Below are 23,017 nucleotides of genomic sequence, written 5' to 3'. Positions count from 1 at the left end.
TTGCAGACAGGTCAGCTACTCACAACTATTCTTCCTCAGCGACACAAAACTAGATTCCTTGCAGACAGGTCAGCTACTCACAACCAATCTTCCTCAGCGACACAAAACTAGATTCCTTGCAGACAGGTCAGCTACTCACAACCATTCTTCCTCAGCGACACAAAACTAGATTCCTTGCAGACAGGTCAGCTACTCACAACTATTCTTCCTCAGCGACACAAAACTAGATTCCTTGCAGACAGGTCAGCTACTCACAACCAATCTTCCTCAGCGACACAAAACTAGATTCCTTGCAGACAGGTCAGCTACTCACAACCAATCTTCCTCAGCGACACAAAACTAGATTCCTTGCAGACAGGTCAGCTACTCACAACTATTCTTCCTCAGCGACACAAAACTAGATTCCTTGCAGACAGGTCAGCTACTCACAACTATTCTTCCTCAGCGACACAAAACTAGATTCCTTGCAGACAGGTCAGCTACTCACAACTATTCTTCCTCAGCGACACAAAACTAGATTCCTTGCAGACAGGTCAGCTACTCACAACTATTCTTCCTCAGCGACACAAAACTAGATTCCTTGCAGACAGGTCAGCTACTCACAACTATTCTTCCTCAGCGACACAAAACTAGATTCCTTGCAGACAGGTCAGCTACTCACAACTATTCTTCCTCAGTGACACAAAACTAGATTCCTTGCAGACAGGTCAGCTACTCACAACTATTCTTCCTCAGTGACACAAAACTAGATTCCTTGCAGACAGGTCAGCTGCTCACAACTATTCTTCCTCAGCAACACAAAACTAGATTCCTTGCAGACAGGTCAGCTACAAACAACTATTCTTCCTCAGCAACACAAAACTAGATTGCTTGCAGACAGGTCAGCTACAAACAACTATTCTTCCTCAGCAACACAAAACTAGATTCCTTGCAGACAGGTCAGCTTTTCACAACTATTCTTCCTCAGTGACACAAAACTAGATTCCTTGCAGACAGGTCAGCTTTTCACAACTATTCTTCCTCAGTGACACAAAACTAGATTCCTTGCAGACAGATCAGCTTCTCACAACTATTCTTCCTCAGCGACACAAAACTAGATTCCTTGCAGACAGGTCAGCTTCTCACAACTATTCTTCGTCAGCAACACAAAACTAGATTCCTTGCAGACAGGTCAGCTTCTCACAACTATTCTTCCTCAGTGACACAAAACTAGATTCCTTGCAAACAGGTCAGCTACTCACAACTATTCTTCCTCAGCGACACAAAACTAGATTCCTTGCAGACAGGTCAGCTACTCACAACTATTCTTCCTCAGCGACACAAAACTAGATTCCTTGCAGACAGGTCAGCTACTCACAACTATTCTTCCTCAGCGACACAAAACTAGATTCCTTGCAGACAGGTCAGCTACTCACAATTATTCTTCCTCAGCGACACAAAACTAGATTCCTTGCAGACAGGTCAGCTACTAACAACTATTTTTGCTCAGCAACACAAAACTAGATTCCTTGCAGACAGGTCAGCTACTCACAATTATTCTTCCTCAGCGACACAAAACTAGATTCCTTGCAGACAGGTCAGCTACTCACAACTATTCTTGCTCAGCAACACAAAACTAGATTCCTTGCAGACAGGTCAGCTAATCACAACTATTCTTCCTCAGCGACACAAAACTAGATTCCTTGCAGACAGGTCAGCTACTCACAATTATTCTTCCTCAGCGACACAAAACTAGATTCCTTGCAGACAGGTCAGCTACTCACAACTATTTTTGCTCAGCAACTAAAAACTAGATTCCTTGCAGACAGGTCAGCTACTCACAACTATTCTTCCTCAGCGACACAAAACTAGATTCCTTGCAGACAGGTCAGCTACTCACAATTATTCTTCCTCAGCGACACAAAACTACATTCCTTGCAGACAGGTCAGCTACTCACAACTATTTTTGCTCAGCAACACAAAACTAGATTCCTTGCAGACAGGTCAGCTACTCACAACTATTCTTCCTCAGCGACACAAAACTAGATTCCTTGCAGACAGGTCAGCTACTCACAACTATTTTTGCTCAGCAACACAAAACTAGATTTCTTGCAGACAGGTCAGCTTCTCACAACTATTCTTCCTCAGTGACACAAAACTAGATTCCTTGCAGACAGGTCAGCTACTCACAACTATTCTTGCTCAGCAACACAAAACTAGATTTCTTGCAGACAGGTCAGCTTCTCACAACTATTCTTCCTCAGTGACACAAAACTAGATTCCTTGCAGACAGGTCAGCTACTCACAACTATTCTTGCTCAGCAACACAAAACTAGATTCCTTGCAGACAGGTCAGCTAATCACAACTATTCTTCCTCAGCGACACAAAACTAGATTCCTTGCAGACAGGTCAGCTACTCACAACTATTCTTGCTCAGCGACACAAAACTAGATTCCTTGCAGACAGGTCAGCTACTCACAACTATTCTTCCTCAGCGACACAAATCTAGATTCCTTGCAGACAGGTTAGCTTCTCACAATTATTCTTGCTCAGCGACACAAAACTAGATTCCTTGCAGACAGGTCAGCTTCTCACAACTATTCTTCCTCAGCAACACAAAACTAGATTCCTTGCAGACAGGTCAGCTTCTCACAATTATTCTTGCTCAGCTACACAAAACTAGATTCCTTGCAGACAGGTCAGCTTCTCACAACTATTCTTCCTCAGTGACACAAAACTAGATTCCTTGCAGACAGGTCAGCTACTCACAACTATTCTTGCTCAGCAACACAAAACTAGATTTCTTGCAGACAGGTCAGCTTCTCACAACTATTCTTCCTCAGTGACACAAAACTAGATTCTTTGCAGACAGGTCAGCTACTCACAACTATTCTTGCTCAGCGACACAAAACTAGATTCCTTGCAGACAGGTCAGCTACTCACAACTATTCTTGCTCAGCAACACAAAACTAGATTCCTTGCAGACAGGTCAGCTAATCACAACTATTCTTCCTCAGCGACACAAAACTAGATTCCTTGCAGACAGGTCAGCTACTCACAACTATTCTTGCTCAGCGACACAAAACTAGATTCCTTGCAGACAGGTCAGCTACTCACAACTATTCTTCCTCAGCGACACAAAACTAGATTCCTTGCAGAAAGGTTAGCTTCTCACAATTATTCTTGCTCAGCGACACAAAACTAGATTCCTTGCAGACAGGTCAGCTTCTCACAACTATTCTTCCTCAGCAACACAAAACTAGATTCCTTGCAGACAGGTCAGCTTCTCACAATTATTTTTGCTCAGCTACACAAAACTAGATTCCTTGCAGACAGGTCAGCTTCTCACAACTATTCTTCCTCAGTGACACAAAACTACATTCCTTGCAGACAGGTTAGCTTCTCACAATTATTCTTGCTCAGCGACACAAAACTATATTCCTTGCAGACAGATCAACTTCTCACAACTATTCTTGCTCAGCGACACAAAACTAGATTCCTTGCAGACAGGTCAGCTTCTCACAACTATTCTTGCTCAGCGACACAAAACTAGATTCCTTGCAGACAGGTCAGCTTCTCACAACTATTCTTGCTCAGCGACACAAAACTAGATTCCTTGCAGACAGGTCAGCTTCTCACAACTATTCTTGCTCAGCGACACAGAACTAGATTCCTTGCAGACAGGTCAGCTTCTCACAACTATTCTTGCTCAGCGACACAAAACTAGATTCCTTGCAGACAGGTTAGCTTCTCACAATTATTCTTGCTCAGCGACACAAAACTAGATTCCTTGCAGACAGATCAGCTTCTCACAACTATTCTTGCTCAGCGACACAAAACTAGATTCCTTGCAGACAGGTTAGCTTCTCACAATTATTCTTGCTCAGTGACACAAAACTAGATTCCTTGCAGACAGGTCAGCTACTCACAACTATTCTTCCTCAGTGACACAAAACTAGATTCCTTGCAGACAGGTCAGCTACTCACAATTATTCTTCCTCAGTGACACAAAACTAGATTCCTTGCAGACAGGTCAGCTACTCACAATTATTCTTCCTCAGTGACACAAAACTAGATTCCTTGCAGACAGGTCAGCTACTCACAATTATTCTTCCTCAGTGACACAAAACTAGATTTCTTGCAGACAGATCAGCTTCTCACAACTATTCTTGCTCAGCGACACAAAACTAGATTCCTTGCAGACAGGTCAGCTACTCACAACTATTCTTCCTCAGTGACACAAAACTAGATTCCTTGCAGACAGGTCAGCTACTCACAATTATTCTTCCTCAGTGACACAAAACTAGATTTCTTGCAGACAGATCAGCTTCTCACAACTATTCTTGCTCAGCGACACAAAACTAGATTCCTTGCAGACAGGTCAGCTACTCAAAACTATTCTTCCTCAGCGACACAAAACTAGATTCCTTGCAGACAGGTCAGCTTGCTAGGTAGAACATCTCACTCTCTGGCCAAACCTCCCGATACAATTAGCAATTCATTGTTTTATATTGTGTGGTGATATTGTGCAGAGATTTCTGGATCACAGGGGGTGGTCTCTTTAAATCCCAGAAATCACACTTAATACTGGGCACACAACAGCTTTATACAGATGCATGTGACGTCCGTAGTATTATCAGGTGTTTGTAAAGACCCACAAATCTCTACTGCTAGTAACTAATGAGCTGACAAAAAACTTGTTTCAGATTAATCATTTGTGAAGAAAAACGTTTTTCATTTCATCCAAAAATCTGTTCAAGGGACATGAAACCCAAAATGTTTCTTTCATGATTCAGACAGAACATACGATTTTAATTTTTTTTCCAAATGACTTCTATTTTCTAATTTGCTACACTATGAAACAAGTTCCCCTGTGATTGTACTGATATCACAACACACCTTCAAAATCTTACAGAACAAACTCATTCAAATAAAAATAAATAAAAAAAAGATAAAAGTTTGAGGCGACCTTGACAGGTTTGCAATACTAAGAGTCGTCAGTCAGACACTTATCAGGTCTATAGTGTCTTTATACATTGTTTGGCATTAGCGCAGGTGAGAAAACTTAATTAGGCCCACGGTCAGGTCATTGTTTATATTTGAGGGGTCCTGACGCCTCTCGTTCTATCCACCAATACTATTTGTCTATAACCAAGCAGACAAATAATTTACCCTTACAAACATGGTAATTAAAAGTAACAAAACTGTATCCAGTAACAATAAGTGTTCTAACCAAAAGCAAAAATCTGGTAAAGAAAAAGAAATAAAGTATTCAAAACCAAGCACTTAGTATATAACACCGTGCACTTAGTATATAACACCGCACACTTAGTATATAACATCATGCACTTAGTATATAACACCGTGCACTTAGTATATAACACTGTGTACTTAGTATATAACACCGTGCATTTAGTATATAACATCATGCACTTAGTATATAACACCGTGCACTTAGTATATAACACCATGCACTTAGTATATAACACCGTGCACTATGTATTATAACATTGTGCACTATGTATTATAACACTGTGCACTATGTATATAACACGCCCTCTCCACTTGCTTGTGCCGCCCTCTCCACTAGATTGTACTAGATTGTGCCGCCCTCTCCACTAGATTGTGCCGCCCTCTCCACTAGATTGTACTAGATTGTGCTGCCCTCTCCACTAGATTGTGCTGCCCTCTCCACTAGATTGTGCTGCCCTCTCCACTAGATTGTGCCGCCCTCTCCACTAGATTGTACTAGATTGTGCTGCCCTCTCCACTAGATTGTACTAGATTGTGCTGCCCTCTCCACTAGATTGTGCTGCCCTCTCCACTAGATTGTACTAGATTGTGCTGCCCTCTCCACTAGATTGTGCTGCCCTCTCCACTAGATTGTGCTGCCCTCTCCACTAGATTGTGCTGCCCTCTCCACTAGATTGTGCCGCCCTCTCCACTAGATTGTGCCGCCCTCTCCACTAGATTGTGCCGCCCTCTCCACTAGATTGTGCCGCCCTCTCCACTAGATTGTGCCGCCCTCTCCACTAGATTGTGCCGCCCTCTCCACTAGATTGTGCCGCCCTCTCCACTAAATTGTGCCGCCCTCTCCACTAGATTGTGCCGCCCTCTCCACTAGATTGTGCCGCCCTCTCCACTAGATTGTGCTAGATTGTGCTGCCCTCTCCACTAGATTGTGCCGCCCTCTCCTCTAGATTGTACTAGATTGTGCTGCACTCTCCACTAGATTGTGCTGCCTTCTCCACTAGATTGTGCTGCCCTCTCCACTAGATTGTGCCGCCCTCTCCACTAGATTGTGCTGCCCTCTCAACTAGATTGTTGTAGATTGTGCTGCCCTCTCCACTAGATTGTGCCGCCCTCTCAACTAGATTGTACTAGATTGTGCTGCTCTCTCCACTAGATTGTGCCGCCCTCTCCACTAGATTGTGCCGCCCTCTCCACTAGATTGTGCCGCCCTCTCCACTAGATTGTGCCGCCCTCTCCACTAGATTGTACTAGATTGTGCCGCCCTCTCCACTAGATTGTGCCGCCCTCTCCACTAGATTGTGCCGCCCTCTCCACTAGATTGTACTAGATTGTGCGGCCCTCTCCACTAGATTGTGCCGCCTTCTCCACTAGATTGTGCCGCCCTCTCCACTAGATTGTACGGCCCTCTCTACTAGATTGTGCCGCCCTCTCCATTAGATTGTACTAGATTGTGCCGCCCTCTCCACTAGATTGTGCCGCCCTCTCCACTAGATTGTGCCGCCCTCTCCACTAGATTGTGCCGCCCCCTCTCCACTAGATTGTACTGCCCTCTCCACTAGATTGTGTCACCCCCTCTCCACTAGATTGTGCCGCCCCCTCTCCACTAGATTGTGCCGCCCCCTCTCCACTAGATTGTGCCGCCCTCTCCACTAGATTGTACTAGATTGTGCCGCGCCCTCTCCACTAGATTGTGCCGCCCTCTCCACTAGATTGTGCCGCCCCCTCTCCACTAGATTGTGATGCCCCCTCTCCACTAGATTGTGCCTCCCCCTCTCCACTAGATTGTGCCGCCCCCTCTCCACTAAATTGTGACGCCCCCTCTCCACTAGATTGTGCCGCCCCCCTCCACTAGTTTGTGCCGCCCCCCCCTCCACTAGTTTGTGCCGCCCCCCCTCCACTAGATTGTGCCGCCCTCTCCACTAGATTGTGCCGCCCTCTCCACTAGATTGTACGGCCCGCTCCACTAGATTGTGCCGCCCCCTCTCCACTAGATTGTACTGCCCTCTCCACTAGATTGTGCCGCCCCCTCTCCACTAGATTGTACTGCCCTCTCCACTAGATTGTGCCGCCCCCTCTCCACTAGATTGTGTCGCCCCCCTCTCCACTAGATTGTGCCGCCCCCTCTCCACTAGATTGTGCCGCCCCCTCTCCACTAGATTGTGCCACCCTCTCCACTAGATTGTACTAGATTGTGCCGCGCCCTCTGCACTAGATTGTGCTGCCCCCTCTCCACTAGATTGTGCCGCCCCCTCTCCACTAGATTGTGCCGCCCCCTCTCCACTAGATTGTGACGCCCCCTCTCCACTAGATTGTGCCGCCCCCCCCCTCCACTAGTTTGTGCCGCCCCCCCCTCCACTAGATTGTGCCGCCCCCTCTCCACTAGATTGTGCCGCCCCCTCTCCACTAGATTGTGCCGCCCCCTCTCCACTAGATTGTGCCGCCCTCTCCACTAGATTGTACTAGATTGTGCCGCGCCCTCTCCACTAGATTGTGCCGCCCCCTCTCCACTAGATTGTGACGCCCCCTCTCCACTAGATTGTGCCGCCCCCTCTCCACTAGATTGTGCCGCCCCCTCTCCACTATATTGTGCCGCCCCCTCTCCACTAGATTGTGCCGCCCCCTCTTCACTAGATTGTGACGCCCCCCCTCCACTAGATTGTGCCGCCCCCCCTCCACTAGTTTGTGCCGCCCCCCCTCCACTAGATTGTGCCGCCCTCTCCACTAGATTGTGCCGCCCTCTCCACTAGATTGTGCCGCCCTCTCAACTAGATTGTTGTAGATTGTGCTGCCCTCTCCACTAGATTGTGCCGCCCTCTCCACTAGATTGTGCCGCCCTCTCAACTAGATTGTACTAGATTGTGCCGCCCTCTCCACTAGATTGTGCCGCCCTCTCCACTAGATTGTGCCGCCCTCTCCACTAGATTGTGCCGCCCTCTCCACTAGATTGTACTAGATTGTGCCGCCCTCTCCACTAGATTGTGCCACCCTCTCCACTAGATTGTGCCGCCCTCTCCACTAGATTGTACTAGATTGTGCCGCCCTCTCCACTAGATTGTGCCGCCTTCTCCACTAGATTGTGCCGCCCTCTCCACTAGATTGTACGGCCCTCTCCACTAGATTGTGCTGCCCTCTCCATTAGATTGTACTAGATTGTGCCGCCCTCTCCACTAGATTGTGCCGCCCTCTCCACTAGATTGTACGGCCCGCTCCACTAGATTGTGCCGCCCCCTCTCCACTAGATTGTACTGCCCTCTCCACTAGATTGTGCCGCCCCCTCTCCACTAGATTGTGTCGCCCCCTCTCCACTAGATTGTGCCGCCCCCTCTCCACTAGATTGTGCCGCCCCCTCTCCACTAGATTGTGCCGCCCTCTCCACTAGATTGTACTAGATTGTGCCGCGCCCTCTCCACTAGATTGTGCCGCCCCCTCTCCACTAGATTGTGCCGCCCCCTCTCCACTAGATTGTGCCGCCCCCTCTCCACTATATTGTGCCGCCCCCTCTCCACTAGATTGTGCCGCCCCCTCTCCACTAGATTGTGCCGCCCCCCCCCTCCACTAGTTTGTGCCGCCCCCCCCCTCCACTAGATTGTGCCGCCCCCTCTCCACTAGATTGTGCCGCCCCCTCTCCACTAGATTGTGCCGCCCCCCTCTCCACTAGATTGTGCCGCCCTTGAGGTGTAAACAAGTTAAGAATGTTTGCAATGGTTTTTGTGGCCCCACACAAAAATACGTATTTTGGGGGATTTTGATGGGAGCCTCTAGATAGGCAGTACCTTGCAACCTACCTAAATCAGTCTCTGTGCCACTGATTTTTTTTTTTTAAGATTTAGCCCTTGATGCTTCTAAGATTTTGATCTGCTGCCCTTATGTGTTAGTAAGTTGTCATCCCTGCTGTATATGATGTATAGAAAACCTCACTTATTATGGTACTTAAACAAAATAGAGCTTTGATAGGAATGAATCCATCTTAGTTATATTCAGTGGGTTTTACTTGTAGTATAAACCAAATATAAATAAAAGGCAGTCTGTTACAATCACTCTGGGGTTTTGTATAAGCACCTTGTGTATTTGCCCTGGTGCTCACAGGGAGAGTCTACTTAAAAAGATATTTTGTTTAGAAATATAAGTAATCCCTTTATTACCCCTTCCCCAGTTTTGCATAACCAACACTGTGATATTAATACCCTTATTACCTCTGTGATTACCTTGTATCTAAGCCTCTGCAGACTGACCCTTTACATCAGTGTTTTTGACTGGCATGTATTTAAGCCAATCAACCCTGACTCCTAAATAACTCCACAGGAATGAGCACAATGTTACCTATATAGCACGTATGAACTAGCACTAACTGTCTGTGTAAAACTGTCAAAATGAACTAAGATAAGAGGCAGTTTTAAACAGTTTAGAAACCAATTTGAGCCTACCTAGGTTTAGCTTTCAAAAAAGAATACCAAGAGAACAAAGCAAATTTATTGATGCAAGTAAACTGGAAAGTTGTTTAAAATTGCATGCCCTATCTAAATCATGAAAGTTTAATGTTGACTAGACTGTCCTTTTAAGTCACACTCAGAATATAGTGTCGGATAGAGTAAACACCCCTCCTTGTGACTATTCAATCGCCATTATCTCCACCTCCTATGTACGTTTCACCTTCTGGGTTTTTCAAGGATTTTAATGCAGGTTAATGCAAACTTTAATGTTTAACATTTATTTGCCATGACTAAAACCCAAGAATATCATGAGGATGGATCCAGTCATTTGAGCGCTGTTTAAAGGAGAGTCCCTATTCAAATACATTGTATAGTGCACAGTGTTATATACGTACTAAAAAAAATGTGTTATATACGTACTAAAAAAAATGTGTTATATACTTACTAAAAAAAATGTGTTATATACGTACTAAAAAAAATGTGTTATATACTTACTAAAAAAAATGTGTTATATACGTACTAAAAAAAATGTGTTATATACTTACTAAAAAAAATGTGTTATATACTTACTAAAAAAAATGTGTTATATACTTACTAAAAAAAATGTGTTATATACTTACTAAAAAAAATGTGTTATATACGTACTAAAAAAAAATTCTATATTAATTACAAGTTTCTACAAATCTAGCCCATTGATGCTGATTTATAGTAATTCAGGTATTTTTTATTCCTAAAAGGGTCACTCATTTTTTATTGCACATCTTCTTCTTGTTTCAGGGAATTCTGTTCTCAACACCCGACTGCCTGAAATCCTCCTCGGACCTGCTCAAGCTTTATTTGCACGAGTCTAACCGCGTTTACCGAGACAAAATGGTAGAGGAGAAAGACTCAGAAATGTTTGACAAAATACAGACTGAGATGGTGAAAAAGTTCTTTGATGTAAATATCCAATTTTATCCTTCAGTTATAATCATAATATTTACTTAAAGAGGGGAAAAGATCTGGAAAGTGTTGCTAGAGCAGCTTATTTTTGTGAAGAAAGCAGTTTTTGGGGCGAAAGTTGGCAGGTGTGGGTGTGAGAAAAAACGGCACTGAAAAGTGCCTTTACATTGCGGTCTATGGAAATGTGTGTTCCCTGTAAATATATCTGTATATGATTATATATATTTATCTTTTAACGTGTATAAATATATATGTAAATAACCGTATACTGTACATATAAATTTACATTTCCTGCCATCACTGCGCTACTTACCCCCTTCGCTGCGCTAGGTTCTCATACTGTGTCTCACGGCATGAGAACGAGGCTCCTATTGGAGCCTATTGAAGTGCGCTGTCGTGAGCACAAAGCTTCCATGCAATGTAAACGCGAGGTTGCGTTCACATTGCGTTCACATTGCGGGCCACTTCAAATACCAGTGCACAAATGCGCTGGTATTATGAGTGCAGTGCAAATATTGCGCTTGCGAAAGCGCAATTTTGTGCCCAATTGTAATTTTTTACAAGCGATGTAAAATTTGCTATTATATCACTTGGGTAAATATATACAATTTTACCTACAGGGAACTGTCTTTGTTTCCATTCCTGTTAGTTAGCTAAATGTTTGCGAGTTCGATACTTAGATATGTGTAAAACATCAGGATTCCTTATTAGTTAGTGAAACCAATTCTTATAAGGTGCACAGTATACAGCATTAAGTTCATTCCAGCACTGGATTTATTAGTATAAAAAGTGCACTACACAATTCTATATGAATAATCTGATATCGCTGTATCTTTTTTACCAAATATATTTTCATGATTTGTTTCACTAGTAAATAACAAATAGTAGTTTTGTACGTCTGTCTAAGATTTTCCTAAATGCAACTCAACCATACAACACCACAAACTCAAAGTTCCAAACAACACGATTATTTCAAAGAACATTAGACCCAATGTTTTTCTGTGATGCGTCTGAAACCCCCCATCAATTAACACGTAAAAATATCTTCAGCGTTAAAAATAGGTTATGTTAATAGTTTTCAAAGTGACATTACCAACACATTTATGTTTATACGCAACTGATACCTGAATATCAATTGCTTCAGTGGCTGTGAAGGATATCCCTCTTCACTCTATCGGTGGGAGGCGCATGCACAACAAGCTTAACAACAAATATGTGCATTAATAGAACAAAGAACATCTTTATTAAAAGATTTTGTTACTTTTCTTAATATAGGAACTCATTTAGCTAAATTGTAAATCGCATGAGATTTAATTACTTGCGTAAAATCCCATTCACGGTCTACAGTTAAAGCCTGCAGTAGTGCTATAAGAGGCTTTCTAGTGTAAAAATAAACAAGCTGTATTTGGTTAGATCTTTTTAAATATATTTTTTATTTTGTACGAGGTTAAAGTAAAAAAGAAAGCAATAATATTACAAACTGGTCATAAACATAATAGATACACTGGATATTTCTGGATAAGTTTATACAATGAAATCACAAACACCTAGATTATACGTTTTGCATTGCGGCTTGTAACGCTGAAAATATGGCATTTTCACTTGTAATAGCTGCGGTGCTGTTTTAACGCTGAAAATGCCATATTTTCAGAGTTAAAACAGCACCGCAGCTATTACAAGTGTTATCGGTATAGGTGTACCGCACACCTTTTAGCCTCTAACGCAACCTCAGTCCCGCACACGTAAAAATTAAGTTTCTTTCATGTAATTGGCAAGAGTCCATGACAACATTTTCCAAACCTCAAATCCCTATAAATACACCCCCCACCACACCCACAACATTGCCTTTTATGGAGGTGGTGAAGCAAGTTTGTGCTTGGTTTTTATGAATTCTTCTATGATAAGCGCTTCTAAGCATTCTGAAGCCCAATTCCTCTCAGAGTACAGTGTTTGTCAGAGGGATGTGAAGAGAGTATCGCCTATTGATTTTATGGTTTTTCTCACGGACAATCTTTTCAAAGGTCTCTGTTATCGGTCGTAGGGATTCATCTCCTACCTCCCTTTTCAGATTGACAATATACTCTTATATACCATTACCTCTGCTGAAACTTTTTCAGTACTGGTTTGGCTATCTGCTATATGTGGATGGGTGTCTTCGGTAAGTATGTATCATTAGTTAAGACACTCTCAGCTATGGTTTGGCGCTTTATGTATTAATATAAAGTTTTATATATATGTATTTTACTTATATTTGCCATGAGTCAGGTCTATGTGTATTTCCCTTTGCAGTCTGGCAGCTTCAATATGGGAATCATGTTTTAGGAAGTTTTTGTCTTTCCTGGGGTATAGTCTTTTTTCAATTTGACTTGTTTTTTTTGTTTTTTTTTAAACTTGCGGGCAAATTAGGCATGCGAGGGCGCAAAATGCTGTTATTTATTGTGTCATTCTTGGAGCAAAATTTTTTTATCACGAATGTGCGTCTATGATGACACAAGTTCTTCATTTCCTGCATCTTACTTGACACCAGGTTGTTTGTTGGTGGCAAAAAAAATATTTATACTTCCTTTTGTGCCGTGCGTCATACTTGGCGCTAAAATAATTAGTTTTATTTTATCTCACTTCCTATATGCTCCTTGCCTTCTTTATGCTCGGAGGGCTATGCTATTTGTTTTTTTGCCATTTTTAGCATTTGCATTTCTTCCCATTCCTGAAACTGCTATATGTGGAAATAAGATATTTTTGTTTAAATTTTCTTTTTTCTTTTACATTTTACAAGCTGTCTCAATCTGATCCTGTCTCAGAAGCTGCTGTAGGAACCATGCTGCCTGAACACAGTTCTACCAAAGCTAAGTGTATCTGTTGTAAGCTAGTGGAGATTATATATCCAGCTGTATTATGTAACAGTTGTCATGATAAGCTTTTGCATGCAGAAAATGTTTCTATTAGTGCTAGTACAGTATCTGTTGTTTCCTCAACATCTAATGTACATGATATCCCTGTTGATATGAAAAATGATATTGCTGATGCGATACAGAAGGCTATGTCTGCTAGTCTGCCTTCAAATAAACGTAAAAGGTCTTTTAAAACTTCTCATAATACTGATGAATTTTGTAATGACCAACAACATTCTGATATATCCACCTCTGATGAGGATCTCTCTGACTCAGAAGATCCTACTTCAGACATTGACACTGATAAATCAACTTATCTTTTTAAGATTGAGTATATTCGTTCCTAGTTAAAAGAAGTGTTGGTAACTTTGGATATTGAGGAGTCTGGTCCTCTTGACAATAAATTCAGTAAACGTTTAAATTCTGTATATAAGGTGACAGGCAGCTTATAAATTTAGCGATATTGCTCGCAAGAAACTTTATATGTAAAATGTGGAAACAAAGGAACTCCCCCTCTATAACGGAATTTCAAAATAGTATAAAAAGCCAGATTATGGTAGAGTTTATGGGATTAGATAAAGGTGCAGAGAAACAGATAACTTTTTTTAAGAAGTGGAAAAAATATATATGTGGACTACCCATAGTAGTACAATATCAGATCATATCTCCACTTCAAGATTCCCTACCCTTTTTAAATCTGATTATAGATGGCTCACTACCGCCGAACTGGGTTACTTCACCACTAAGGGGTGAGTAGTATTAGGTGCTTAATCATATGGAATTCAATATTAGGTACAATTGGTTTTGTTTGTTTGTTCCTCTCCTCCCCCCCCCTCCTCCGTCTCCTACCCTTATAGTCAGGGATAGTATGCTTAATTGACGGATTTAGAAATAGTAATTCAAAGTGGCTTGGAAATAGCCCCTTGAGCATATCATTCGTAATTAGATTTTACGATATAACTTAAAAAAAGAAAAGGTTAGGAGTTCCCCGGAAATAAGGATTAACAGATAGTAGAGTTGAAACTTGGTATTAGGAATTTTCTTTTTTCTTTTTCTTTTAAACATATTGCGATAGTTTTGCATGAAGAAATGTACAATTCGCAGGTTGTTAGTATCTTCCCTGTAGGAAGTTGATGTAGACAATTCAGGAAGAATACAGATGAATTTAAGACTACAGACATACGAATAGTATAAATTATTTGGTATATGTATTTGTGTATGTAAGTGCTTTGTAGGCAAAAATAAAGAAAGAAAGAAAAAAGAAGAGAAAAACAGAAATTGAGGGAGAAGCTAGGATATATTATCAAATTTGTCGTATAACAATAAGAATAATTTGTACTGAGTAGGTAAACAATGATTTTGTTTCTTTTTGTCATTTAATGCCTATTCTTATGCTGATTGTATAGGAGATAAGTTGACATTCTGTATTTGTATCGTGATGTTATTTATTCGCTTCACCCTCAATAAAAAATAAATAAATAAAATAAATGAATTCTGTATATAAATCTCCTGTGATTACTCCGGAGGTTTTTCCTGTTCCTCAAGATAAAAAGTCTAAGGGTAAATCTAAAGCTTCTAATCGGTTTTGTTCCTTTCGTCTAAATAGAGAACATAAAACCACTCCTTCCCCTAAGGACTCTGGCTCCAATTGGAAGCCATCTTCGAGTTGGAATAAATCCAATCCTTTTAAGAAACCAAAACCAGCCCCCAAGACTGCATGAAGGTGCGGCCCTCAATCCAGTTCTACTGGTGGGGGGCAGATTGAAATTATTTCTAGACATTTGGGCAGGTTCCGTTCAGAATCATTGGATTCAGAATATTGTGTCTCAAGGGTATCAAATAGGTTTCAGAATAAGACCTCCTGTGAGAAGATTTTTTTTCTCTCACATTCCAACAAATCCTGTGAAAGCTCAGGCCTTTCTGAAGTGTGTTTCAGATCTGGAGCTTTCAGGGGTAATTGTACCAGTTTCACTTCTGAAACAGGGTCTGGGTTTTTATTCAAATCTATTCATTGTCCTGAAGAAGGAAAAATTCATTCCGACCAGTTCTGGATCTGAAGTTTTTGAATCAATTTGCAAGGGTCCCAACTTTCAAGATGGTTACTATAAGGACTATTCTGCCTTTTGTTCAGCAAGGTCATTACATGTCCTCAATAGACTTACAGGATACGTATCTTCACATTCCGATTCATCCAGACCACTATCGGTTTCTGAGATTCTCTTTTCTAGACAAGCATTACCAATTTGTTGCTCTTCCATTTGGCCTAGCAACAGCTCCAAGAATCTTTTCGAAGGTTCTCGTGCCCTTCTATCTGTAATCAGAGAGCAGGGTATTGTGGTGTTTCCTTATTTGTACGATATCTTGGTACTGGCTCAATCTTTTCATTTAGCAGAATCTCACACAAATCAACTTGTATTGTTTCTTCAAAGACATTGTTGGAGGATCAATTAACCAAAGAGTTTTTTGATTCCTCAGACAAGGGTCAGCTTTTTTTAGGTTTCCAGATAGATTCAGTATCCATGACCCTGTCTTTAACAGACAAGAGACGTTTGAAGTTGATTTCAACCTGTCTAAACCTTCAGTCTCGATCATTCCCTTCAGTCTCGATCATTCCCTTCAGTGGCTATGTACATGGAAGTTTTAGGTCTCATGACTGCAGCATCGGACGCAATCCCCTTTGCTCATTTTCTTATGAGACCTCTGCAGCTTTGCATGCTGAATCAATGGTGCAGGGATTATACTCGGATATCACAATTGATATTCTTAAATCCCAACACTCAACTCTCTCTGTCTTGGTGGTTAGACCATCATCGTATTGTTCAAGGGGCCTCTTTTATTTGTCCTTCCTGGACTGTGATTTCAACAGATGAAAGTCTAACAGGTTAGGGAGCTGTCTGGGGGTCTCTGACAGCACAAGGAGTTTGGAATCCTCAAGAGGCAAGGTTACCAATCAATATTTTAGAACTCTGTGCTATTTTCAGGGCTCTTCAGACTTGGCCTCTATTAAAGAGACAAGCATAAATTCGTTTTCAGACAGACAATATCACAACTGTGGCATATGTCAATCATCAGGGTGGGACTCGCAGTCCTTTAGCGATGAAAGAAGTATCTCGGATACTTTCTTGGGCGGAATACAACTCCTGTCTAATTTCTGCGATACATATCCCAGGTATAGACAATTGGGAAGCAGATTATCTCAGCCATCAGTCTTTACATCCAGGGGAGTGGTCTCTCCATCCAGATGTATTTTGTCAGATTGTACAGATCCCAAAATAGATCTGATGGCTTCCCAGCTAAACAAAAAGCTTACCAGGTAACTTTCCAGGTCCAGGGATCCTCAGGTGGTGATGGTGGATGCGTTAGCAGTTCCTTGGTTTTACCAACCTGCTTACATTTTTCCGCCTCTAATTCTTCTTCCAAGGGTGATCTCTAAGATCATATTGGAACAATCACATGTGTTTCTGATAGCATCAGCATGGCCTCACAGGTTTTAGTATGTGGATCTTGTCTGGATGTCCAGTTGCCAACCTTTGCCACTTCCTTTAAGGCCAGACCTTCTGTCTCAAGGGCCGTTTTTCCATCAAGATCTCAAATCGTTAAATTTGAGTCATTAGTCTGTTTCAAGGCAGATTTATTATCAGGTTTGGAAAGCCTATATTTCATGGTGTTCTTCTCATAAAATCTCTTGGCATTCTTTTAGAATTCCTAGAATTTTACAGTTCCTTCACGATGGTTTGGATAAAGGTTTTGTCTGCAAGTACTTTGAAGAAACGCATCTCTGCTCTTTCTGTTTTATTTCATAGAAAGATTGCTAAACTTCCTGATATTCACTGTTTTGTTCAGGCTTTGGTTCGTATCAAGCCTGTTATTAAATCAATCTCTCCTCCTTGGAGTCTTAATTTTGTTTTGAAGGCTTTGCAGGCTCCTCCTTTTGAGCCTATGCATTCTTTGGATATTAAACTACTTTATTGGAAAGTGTTATTCCTTTTGGCTATCTCTTCTGCTAGAAGAGTTTCTGAATTGTCTGCTCCATCTTGCGAATCTCCTTTTCTGATTTTCCATCAGGATAAAGCTGTTTTGCGGACTTCGTTTAAATTTCTTCCTAAGGTTGTAAATTCTAACAACATTAGTAGGGAAATTGTTGTTCATTCTTTGTGTCCTAAACCTAAGTTTGCTCTTGAAAGATCTTTACATTCTTTAGATGTTGTAAGAGCTTTGAAATACTATATCGAAGCTACTAAGGATTTCAGAAAGACTTCTAGTCTATTTGTTGTTTTTTTCTGGTTCCAGGAAAGGTCAGAAAGCCTCTGCCATTTCTTTGGCATCTTGGTTAAAGCTTTTGATTCACAAAGCTTATTTGGAGGCGGGACAGTCTCCACCTCAGAGAATTACAGCTCATTCTACTAGATCAGTCACAACTTCTTGGGCTTTTAAGAATGAAGCTTCAGTTGATCAGATTTGCAAAGCAGCAACTTGGTTTTCTTTGCATAAATTTACTAAATGTTACCATTTTGATGTATTTGCTTCTTCAGAAGCAGTCTTTGGTAGAAAAGTTCTTCAGGCAGCTGTTCCAGTTTGATTCTTCTGCTAATGTTATAAGTTTTTTCTTGAAATTTTTAAGAAAGACTTATTTTTTATTTGGATTTAATTTTCTCAGCGGAAATAGCTGTTTTTATTTTATCTCTCCCTCTCTAGTGACTCTTCTGTGGACTTTCACATCTTGGGTATTTTATCCCATAGTCACTAGCTCATGGACTCTTGCCAATTACATGAAAGAAAACATAATTTGTGTAAGAATTTACCTGATAAATTAATTTCTTTCATATTGGCAAGAGTCCATGAGACCCACCCTTTTTATGGTGGTTATGATTTTTTGTATAAAAGCACAATTATATTTCCAGTTCCTCTTTTTGTATGTGTTTTTGCTCCTTATTTTTATCACCTCACTTCTTGGCTATTCATTAAACTGAGTTGTGGGTGTGGTGAGGGGTGTATTTATAGGCATTTTGAGGTTTGGGAAACTTTGCCCCTCCTGGTAGGATTGTATATCCCATACGTCACTAGCTCATGGACTCTTGCCAATATGAAAGAACTGAATTTATCAGGTAAGTTCTTAAATAAATTCTGTTTTTTTCATGGTATTCCCATAGCGCCGGTATTACGAGTTTTGCGGTGAGGCTAAAAAGTGAGTGTTACAGCCTAAAACAACAAGATCCATAACGCCATCTAAAGTCAGTAGTTATGAGTTTTACGCTACAAAGCTGTGTGACAGACCCCTCTGTCAACCTCCCTACGGATTAAGGATTCGGGCATTATGTTATGTGTAGTATGTATAGTATATTAGATTCAGCGCTTCACCCAAACCATTGGTCTAATATATAGTATACAAGTTAGTCTGTACTCTGTGTGAGTATATATAGTATGCACGTTAGTCTGTACTCTGTGTGAGTATATATAGTATGCACGTTAGTCTGTACTCTGTGTGAGTATATATAGTATGCACGTTAGTCTGTACTCTGTGTGAGTATGTATAGTATGCACGTTAGTCTGTACTCTGTGTGAGTATATATAGTATGCACGTTAGTCTGTACTCTGTGTGAGTATGTATAGTATGCACGTTAGTCTGTACTCTGTGTGAGTATATATAGTATGCACGTTAGTCTGTACTCTGTGTGAGTATATATAGTATGCACGTTAGTCTGTACTCTGTGTGAGTATATATAGTATGCACGTTAGTCTGTACTCTGTGTGAGTATGTATAGTATGCACGTTAGTCTGTACTCTGTGTGAGTATATATAGTATGCACGTTAGTCTGTACTCTGTGTGAGTATATATAGTATGCACGTTAGTCTGTACTCTGTGTGAGTATATATAGTATGCACGTTAGTCTGTACTCTGTGTGAGTATATATAGTATGCACGTTAGTCTGTACTCTGTGTGAGTATATATAGTATGCACGTTAGTCTGTACTCTGTGTGAGTATATATAGTATGCACGTTAGTCTGTACTCTGTGTGAGTATGTATAGTATGCACGTTAGTCTGTACTCTGTGTGAGTATGTATAGTATGCACGTTAGTCTGTACTCTGTGTGAGTATATATAGTATGCACGTTAGTCTGTACTCTGTGTGAGTATATATAGTATGCACGTTAGTCTGTACTCTGTGTGAGTATATATAGTATGCACGTTAGTCTGTACTCTGTGTGAGTATGTATAGTATGCACGTTAGTCTGTACTCTGTGTGAGTATATATAGTATGCACGTTAGTCTGTACTCTGTGTGAGTATATATAGTATGCACGTTAGTCTGTACTCTGTGTGAGTATGTATAGTATGCACGTTAGTCTGTACTCTGTGTGAGTATATATAGTATGCACGTTAGTCTGTACTCTGTGTGAGTATATATAGTATGCAAGTTAGTCTGTACTCTGTGTGAGTATGTATAGCATACACTGTGACAGACCCCTCTGTCAACCTCCCTACGGATTATGGATCCAGGCATTATGTTAAGTCACCCTGTGCCCATTATAGGTAAAGGGTGCAAATCCAACAGTACTGGAGGGGTTAACTTCAGTTTTGAGTAACTGTTGTTGGAGGGGTTAACTTCAGTTTTGAGTAACTGTTGTTGGAGGGGTTAACTTCAGTTTTGAGTAACTGTTGTTGGAGGGGTTTACTTCAGTTTTGAGTAACTGTTGTTGGAGGGGTTAACTTCAGTTTTGAGTAACTGTTGTTGGAGGGGTTTACTTCAGTTTTGAGTAACTGTTGTTGGAGGGGTTAACTTCAGTTTTGAGTAACTGTTGTTGGAGGGGTTTACTTCAGTTTTGAGTAACTGTTGTTGGAGGGGTTTACTTCAGTTTTGAGTAACTGTTGTTGGAGGGGTTTACTTCAGTTTTGAGTAACTGTTGTTGGAGGGGTTAACTTCAGTTTTGAGTAACTGTTGTTGGAGGGGTTTACTTCAGTTTTGAGTAACTGTTGTTGGAGGGGTTAACTTCAGTTTTGAGTAACTGTTGTTGGAGGGGTTTACTTCAGTTTTGAGTAACTGTTGTTGGAGGGGTTAACTTCAGTTTTGAGTAACTGTTGTTGGAGGGGTTTACTTCAGTTTTGAGTAACTGTTGTTGGAGGGGTTTACTTCAGTTTTGAGTAACTGTTGTTGGAGGGGTTTACTTCAGTTTTGAGTAACTGTTGTTGGAGGGGTTAACTTCAGTTTTGAGTAACTGTTGTTGGAGGGGTTTACTTCAGTTTTGAGTAATTGTTGTTGGAGGGGTTTACTTCAGTTTTGAGTAACTGTTGTTGGAGGGGTTAACTTCAGTTTTGAGTAATTGTTGTTGGAGGGGTTTACTTCAGTTTTGAGTAACTGTTGTTGGAGGGGTTTACTTCAGTTTTGAGTAACTGTTGTTGGAGGGGTTAACTTCAGTTTTGAGTAACTGTTGTTGGAGGGGTTTACTTCAGTTTTGAGTAACTGTTGTTGGAGGGGTTAACTTCAGTTTTGAGTAACTGTTTTGTCTAAGACAGTTGGAGTTGTTTTTGAACCAGAAGTAAGCAGGAGAAGGACTATAAACAAGTATCTGAGCAAAAGGACCTGATTTTAAAGAAAACACAGAGCTCTGCGAGTTGAAGGAGAGTGTCAACCAGGTGGGAGACCTTCATAAATACCAGGCATATAGCCCTCAATAAAGTAGATTCTGTTTTACCCTCAAGACGGAGCTTGGTCTCGTGTTTGTGGGGAAATTAACTGGATTCGTGTTTTGCTGATCCCATATTCAGGGCATCTTTCATCTGGTATTAACCCTCGATAACAGGGTTATACCATAACAAGCTGTAACAAAAAAATCTTAACTAAAGTGCTAAAAAGTACACTAACACCCATAAACTACCTATTAACCCCTAAACTGAGGCCCTCCCGCATCGCAAACACTATAATAAATTTATTAACCCCTAATCTGCCGCTTCCGACATTGCCGCCACAAAAATGTATTAACCCCTATTCCGCCGCTCCCCGACATTGTCGCCACTATAATAAACTTATTAACCCCTAAACTGCGTCCCTACTGCATCGCAAACACTATTTAAATATTAACTCCTAATCTGCCATCCGTCCACACCGCTGCTATAATAAACCTATTACCCCCTAAACCGCAAGCCCCCCACAACAAAATATACTAAAATAAACTATTAACCCCTAAACTGAAAGCCCCCCACAACTAAATAAACTAATTTAAACTAGTAACCCCTAAAACTAACGACCCCCTAACTTTATATTAAAATAACAATTTCCCTATCTTAAATTAAATTAAAACTTACCTGTAAAATAAAAAAATTTGAAACTAACAATTAAACTATTATAATTATAAAACTAAAATTAAACTAACTACCAATTAAATAAAACTAAACTACCAATAAATAAATCCTAACACTACTCTAAAAATTACAAAAAGTATCTAATTACAAAAAATAAAAAGTAACTAAATTACAAAAACAAACACTAAATTACGAAAAATAAGAAACAAATTATCAAAAATTAAAAAGAATTACACCTAATCGAATATCCCTATAAAAATAAAAAGCCCCTAGCCTACAATAAACTACCAATATAAAAGGGCATTTTGTGGGGCATTGCCCCAAAGATATCAGCTCTTTTACCTATAAAAGAATACAAACACCCCCCAACAGTAAAACCCATTACCCAACCAACCCCCCAAAATTAAAAACCTAATTCTAAAAAAACCGAAGCTACCCATTGTCCTGAAAAGTGCATTTGTATGGGCATTGCCCTTAAAAGAGCATTTAGCTCTTTTACTGCCCAGACCCTAAACTAAAAAAAAACTTCCAAAAAAACCTAACACTATCCCCCGACGATCCACTTACAGTTGTTGAAGTCCCGCTTGAACGATCTTCATTCAGCCGGCGAAGTCATCATCCAGACGGCAAGAAGTCTTCATCCAGGCGGCCTCTTCTATCTTCATCCAGGCGGCAAGAAGTCTTCATCCAGGCGGCCTCTTCTATCTTCATCCAGGCGGCCTCTTCTATCTCCATCCAGGCGGCCTCTTCTATCTTCATCCAGGCGGCCTCTTCTATCTTCATCCAGCTGGCGCGGAGCGGGTCCATCCTGAAGTCACCCGGCGTGGAGCATCCTCTTCATACAGTCGCTGCCGTACACTGAATCTTCAATGCAAGGGACAAATTAGCTAAAAGAATGAGAGCTGCTTAAATCCTATTGGCTGAATCTTCAATGCAAGGGACAAATTAGCCAATAAAATGAAAGCTGCTTAAATCCTATTGGCTGATTTGAACAGCCTATAGGATTTTAGCAACCCTAATTCCTATTGACTGATTCAAATTTTTCAGCCAATAGGAATGCAAGGGACGCCATCTTGAATCGCATCCCTTGCATTGAAAATTCAGTGTACGGCGGCGACCGTTTGAAGAGGAAGCTCCACGCCGGATATCTTTAGGATGGACCCGTTCCGCGCTGGCTGGATGAAGATCGAAGAGGCCACCTGGATGAAGACTTCTTGCCGCAT

General features: G+C 41.1%; 1 protein-coding gene across 1 annotated transcript in view; it reads left to right on the top strand.

The window, feature by feature from the left end:
* The window catches only part of DNAH9 (dynein axonemal heavy chain 9), a 739,144-nt gene that overhangs the window by 273,345 nt on the left and 442,782 nt on the right, over window positions 1–23,017 (top strand). Inside the window, exon 41 of the mRNA XM_053688948.1 lies at window positions 10,441–10,602. Within this exon, the coding sequence (XP_053544923.1) occupies window positions 10,441–10,602 (162 nt within the window). The remainder of the gene's footprint in view (window positions 1–10,440; window positions 10,603–23,017) is intronic.

The sequence above is a fragment of the Bombina bombina genome, chromosome 1, assembly GCF_027579735.1.
Source record: "Bombina bombina isolate aBomBom1 chromosome 1, aBomBom1.pri, whole genome shotgun sequence".
Lineage (NCBI taxonomy): Eukaryota > Metazoa > Chordata > Amphibia > Anura > Bombinatoridae > Bombina > Bombina bombina.
Note: the sequence above shows the minus strand (reverse complement) of the source record. Positions and strands in the feature narration are given on the sequence as shown.